Source organism: Leishmania infantum, contig 11 (assembly GCF_000002875.2).
Source record: "Leishmania infantum JPCM5 WGS CACT00000000 data, contig 11, whole genome shotgun sequence".
Taxonomy (NCBI): Eukaryota; Euglenozoa; class Kinetoplastea; order Trypanosomatida; family Trypanosomatidae; genus Leishmania; species Leishmania infantum.
In genome coordinates, this window is record NW_004057925.1 from 1 (window position 1) to 4,870 (window position 4,870).

General features: G+C 66.1%; 1 protein-coding gene across 1 annotated transcript; it reads left to right on the forward strand.

The window, feature by feature from the left end:
* Positions 1 to 1,513: 1,513 nt before the first annotated feature.
* LinJ_34_4350 (amastin-like surface protein, putative) lies at positions 1,514 to 2,092 on the forward strand (the record flags this gene model as incomplete). Its single annotated transcript, XM_001468753.1, has 1 exon — positions 1,514 to 2,092. One exon carries the CDS (start codon positions 1,514 to 1,516, stop codon positions 2,090 to 2,092), a length of 579 nt encoding a protein of 192 aa, XP_001468790.1.
* Positions 2,093 to 4,870: the final 2,778 nt, after the last annotated feature.

Genomic DNA, 4,870 nt, shown 5'->3' on the forward strand with positions numbered 1-4,870 from the left:
CGCTGTGCCGCAGCGCGGTGCGCGTGGAGGGCGGGCCGCTCGCGCACGTCGGCGTCCGCGGCGCGGAGGGCAGGCTGCGCTGCGTCGTCGAGGCGCTCTGCGTGAAGCGGGGGCGCGAGGTGTGCGGCGACGCTGTGGCGCTGGCGTGTGCGACCGTCGTCTGTGCCATCTCACCGTGGAGGGGTGCCCATCGCGTCGCTCAGCATGGCCGCCGCTGGGGTGCGGCGCCTCGGCCTGCGCATGATTGCCGTGCGCCGCCGCGAGCGGGCGTTCGCGTAGACGCAGCACGCCGTGGGCGAGTTGTTTGCCGCGGTGCATGAATGCCGCGTCTCGGCGGGAAGGCGCACGGATGAGAAGCTGCTGAGGTCGGTGCGGCGCTGGGGGCGCACTGCGTTGCACGATCCCGCACAGGACGTGTGCGTGTTCCACCACAAGCTTTTCCACTCCGCCTCCCGGTGCTGCTGGCCGCAGGCGCGCGGTGAGATGAGGAGGTGATGGGGAAGGGCGGGTGGTGGCTCTGCGCGAGCGCGTGGGTGTCGGGTGGATGGGAGTGTGCACTGATGTAGGTGCACCCTCGCGTGCTGCGACTGGCACCGCCGCCCTCCTCGCCCCATGGGGGGCGCACACGGGGTCGCTGCTGCTCGCATCCCCTGCTCTTTGGTGATGTTCCTTTTTTTTCTTGTGGTGCAGGGCCGCGGCGGTGCGGGGATGGGCGGTGCTGCATCCCGCCCGCACAGACACCGAGGCCGCCCCCCGCACCTCCCCCCCCTGCACACACGTGCCCATCGGCCTCGCGCAAGCGCTCCTAGGACAACGCCGACCAGAGAAAAACGCAGCAAGCGGCTCCAGGCGGTAGGCTGTGCGACTGCGGGTCTTTGCGCTCTCTTCCCCTCGTCCTCGCTGTGCGCGGCGCGAGGGGTGTGGCGAGGACATGCGGTGAGGGGCGCGGGAGGGGCTGCCCGGAGGGTGGCAAGCAGTGCCCTCTGTTCTCTCCGCTTGGTCGCCGCCTCGTGCGCTTCTGTCTCCCCTTCGCTGCCGTGGCGGTGCGTCGCACCCCCACCGGCCTGCTGTCCTGACCCTTTTCGCTTGTGCGCATGCCATCAAGTGGCCCATCTGCTCCCGCTGTGCACGCCTCGCAGTCTCACTTGCATGTCTCCTCACCACTGCCTCCGCCCAATCACTCCCTCTCTCCTCGCCTCCTTTCACTCTTTGCTCGCGTCGCCCATCCGTCTGCCCCCTCTCACAACGCACGCGCACAAACGAACGAACACCGACAACGCGTACGTGCACGTGCGACAACAACAATGCATGCATATATATGCATATGCGTGTACTTGTGCGTGCGTGTACGCTGTCAAGAGGCTCTCCTTGGCTCTCTCCCATTCGCCGCCCTCCGCCCTCCGCCCTCCGCCCTCCTCTCCAGCTCTGTCGCGCCATCTCGACTCCCCTGTGGTTCGCTCTGCTGTGCACCTCCGCTTCACCTTTCTCAGCATTTCGGCGCGAGGTTTCGAAGATGGGGTGCAAGTTCACCTTTCTCGTCTACGCGATCCTCCAGCTCATCGCGTTCCTTTCCGTGCTGATCGGTACGCCGCTGGACATGTTTCGTGGCGATTTGAATGATTTTGGTGAAAGACCGTGCGTGACGTTGTGGGGCTTTAAGCGGATGTGCTACAGCATCGTATATGCCCTGGACACAGACGAGAAGTGGGCTACGTGCCACAAACGACGCAGTCGTTTCCGCATGGCTGAGGCGTTGGCTGCCATCTCCATCATGGTATACTGCGCGGCCTTCGTCTTGGGCGTCATTATGCTGTTCTGCTGCTCTTTGCTCCGCTGGGTATGCCTGACGCTCAACGTCGTTGGCCTCTTAACGTTGGGCATCACGTGGGTGTTCATGGTGCTCGCCTACGTTCAGGAAGATGGCGTTCTTTGCCCTGCTCTCCGAACGGACTACAAGTTTGGCTACGGCTTCTTTCTCCTGTTGGTGGCCTGGGTCTTGGATCTCGTCGACATCGTCTTCTTGCTGATCCCTGTCCACAGAAAGAACTCTGTTGAGGGTGGAACCTCTAAGATATACACAGAGCCGGAATAGGCGGAAGGGAGCCGCAGGAGGCGGAGGGGCGGTGTTGCTAGCCGCGCGGCAGCTTCGCGACGACGCGCTCGTGGAGGAGCCGGCGGAGCTGATGTCAGCGTGCCAGAGGGAGGGAGCGAGGGCTGCGGATACTCGCCCCTGCCCTTCGCCGGCAGCTCTCCGTCTGCTGCTCGCTGCCCTCTCGTGCGTGCGCGTGAGGTGCGCCGCACGCGCTGCCGAGGGGGTGCAGACGTGCAGGCACGCCCTGGCATGCACATGCCGAGGAGCCGCTCTCGCTTTCTGCGCTTCCGCGTCTCTTTCTCCGTTTCCCGTCGTGCTGCATTGCTGTCGAGTGCCAGTGCGGCGTATGCGGGCACTTGCTGACGTGTTCATGGTTTCTCCCTCGCCTGTCTTCGTCTTCTCGTGCGTGTGCCGCTTGTTGAGCTTTCCGCCTCTCGCCTCGCTGTTGCCTTTTCTGCTGACCTGCGCAGCGGTCTGCGCGTTGTGGTGGGCAGCGCACCCTTGACGGCGACCCGCCCACCGATGACCCCTCCCTCCCCCCTCTGAGCGGTCGCCCTCGCTGCCTTGTTGAGGCAGGCCCCCCCCCCTCTCCCCCGCACGCTCGGCGGGCGCAGCCTTGGCGAGACGAGAGGGCGAGCGGGGAAGCGAGGGGGTGGCACGGGCGTCGCCGGCCGGAGCATTGAGGTGTGCAAGCGAGGGTGCACGGCTGCGAGGGCGAGGGAAGGCCGACGACGAGAACGGGCGAGGAAGAGACGGACGCGCTGGAAAGAGGGACGGTGAGCGCAAGGCCGCCCCGCACTGGTGGCCAGCCTCCGCCCCCTCCCTCCGTACATCGGTGTCGCGGCCGCGCGTGTTTCCTGTACTTCTCTGGGGCGCCCCCTCTCGCCGCGTCTCTGTCTCCTCGCCCTCACGCACGCCGCATGGACTCCTCAAACGGAGAGGGGGGAGGGGGCGGGGTGCCACGTGTGTGGTGGTGGCGGGCGCAGGAACCAAACGGGCTAATGGGTGGACGGCGCGGGGAGGAGAGAGGACGGCGTCCGCGGACCCAGAAGCGACACACAGGTGCGTACGCAGCGCTAAAGAGGGGCGATTGCAGCTCTTGCTCCTCTTGGTTCCTTGCGCCCCATGCACGGCCTACGTGTGCGCGCACACACCGACGCGCGCGCAGGTGCGCAGGAGGGGCGGCACCCCCTGCTGCCGTGTAAGGGGCTGCGGTGTCGGGCGGGGCAGTGGGGAGAGAGAGGGCGAGGCTGGCGAGGTGGCGGGTGGGCGGCTCTCCATGGTGCACGAAGGGCGACCTCACGTCGGACGTGGGCGTGCGTGGTGAGGCGTGTGCCCTTTGCGTTGCTCTCGAGCCCTCGTCGCGTTTGTGCCCTCCGCTGTTTTCCGTGTCTCTTTCTGCTTCCGCATGGACGCGCGCCTCCCCTCGACCCCCGCTGTCGCACACGGCATGCGCGTGTGTGCCGGTGCATGCGCCCTTGTGACCGTCCTCCCCCTTCCTCAGCGGATGCCCCCCTCCCCGCCGCCCCTCTCTTGCTGCGGCGACTGCCCCGCGCTCCTCGCACTCCCAGGGAGGAAGAAGCGCCGCTGCGACAGGAGAGCCGCCGAGCACACCCTCTGTCTCGCCCCCCCCCTTATGTTGCCGCTGCTTCCTCCTCTCGTCTCGTGCTCTTGTGCGCACCCGCCGCTACGCGTCTTCACTTGCTTTGCTGCTCTTTTCCGCGTGCCGGTACCCGCGCTCCCCTTTCTCTCGGTCCTCCGCAGGCCACGGACGCGTGGGGCCCGCCTGCGTGTGCGTGTGCGTGTGCGTCTCTCCCGTCGCTTTATGCGCGCCGCTGTCCTTCTCTTGTGCCTCTCTCCCCGTGCGCAGGCGAGAGGGGCTGGCTGAGACGGCGAAGAGAACGGCCACGGCAGCACAGCGGAGCAGGGGGACGGGGGAGGGGGTGAGTGCGCAACGGCGACGGCGCCCCCAAAGGATAGGGGGCTAGCCCTTCAACAGGAGTGCGTGCCTGCGTGTGTGTGCTTGTCTCTGTGCGCGTTGTGTCTTTATTATGTCTTCGCCTTTCTTGTGTCGCTTCTTTTGCTTTTCTTTGTTTCGATGCCTAATCACACCACCGAGTCCTCCAGACTCCCATGTGAAGAGTCCTTACCCCTTGCTACGGGATTCGGTGGCGTGGTGCGACTCGGGGCGAGGCATGGCATGCAGGCAGAGCACAGGGTCTCGAAGGGCCCTGACCCGCGGCTGGCCAGCATCCTCCCTGAGGTCGTCCGGCACTCACCGAGGCCACCGCCTGTTACCCACACGACTGACGTCACCGCTTCCGCCCTCGAGCAGGAGCCTGGACGCGCTGCCCGCCTGGGCCGAGGCATTCTTTTTTTTTCCGTGATGTTTGCACTTCTCCGATGGCCTCACGCACTGTACCGATGGCGATGTGCTGCAGGTGGGACCCTATATGGATACTGGCTGGATGAAGTGCCTTGTTGAGCGCACTAGCCACCACTGACGTGGTTCCGTGCCACTGTGGAGACTGCTGCGTGCGCGTCCTGCGCGGTGTTCCGGTCCCACAGAGCTCGGCGATCGTGTTGGAGGAAGGTGCCGCAGCGCTCAGAACAGGCGACATGATTGAGGGCTGCGGATGCCGCAGCTGCGTGGCCGACTGCGTCCTCTCGCGCTGGGTGAGGAGGAGGGTCTGATGAGGAGACGGCTTATGCTGCGGTCGCGGAGGGATACGTGGTCGGTGTCTGGCTGGACTGCTCGCCGTGGCTCTGCGTGCTGTG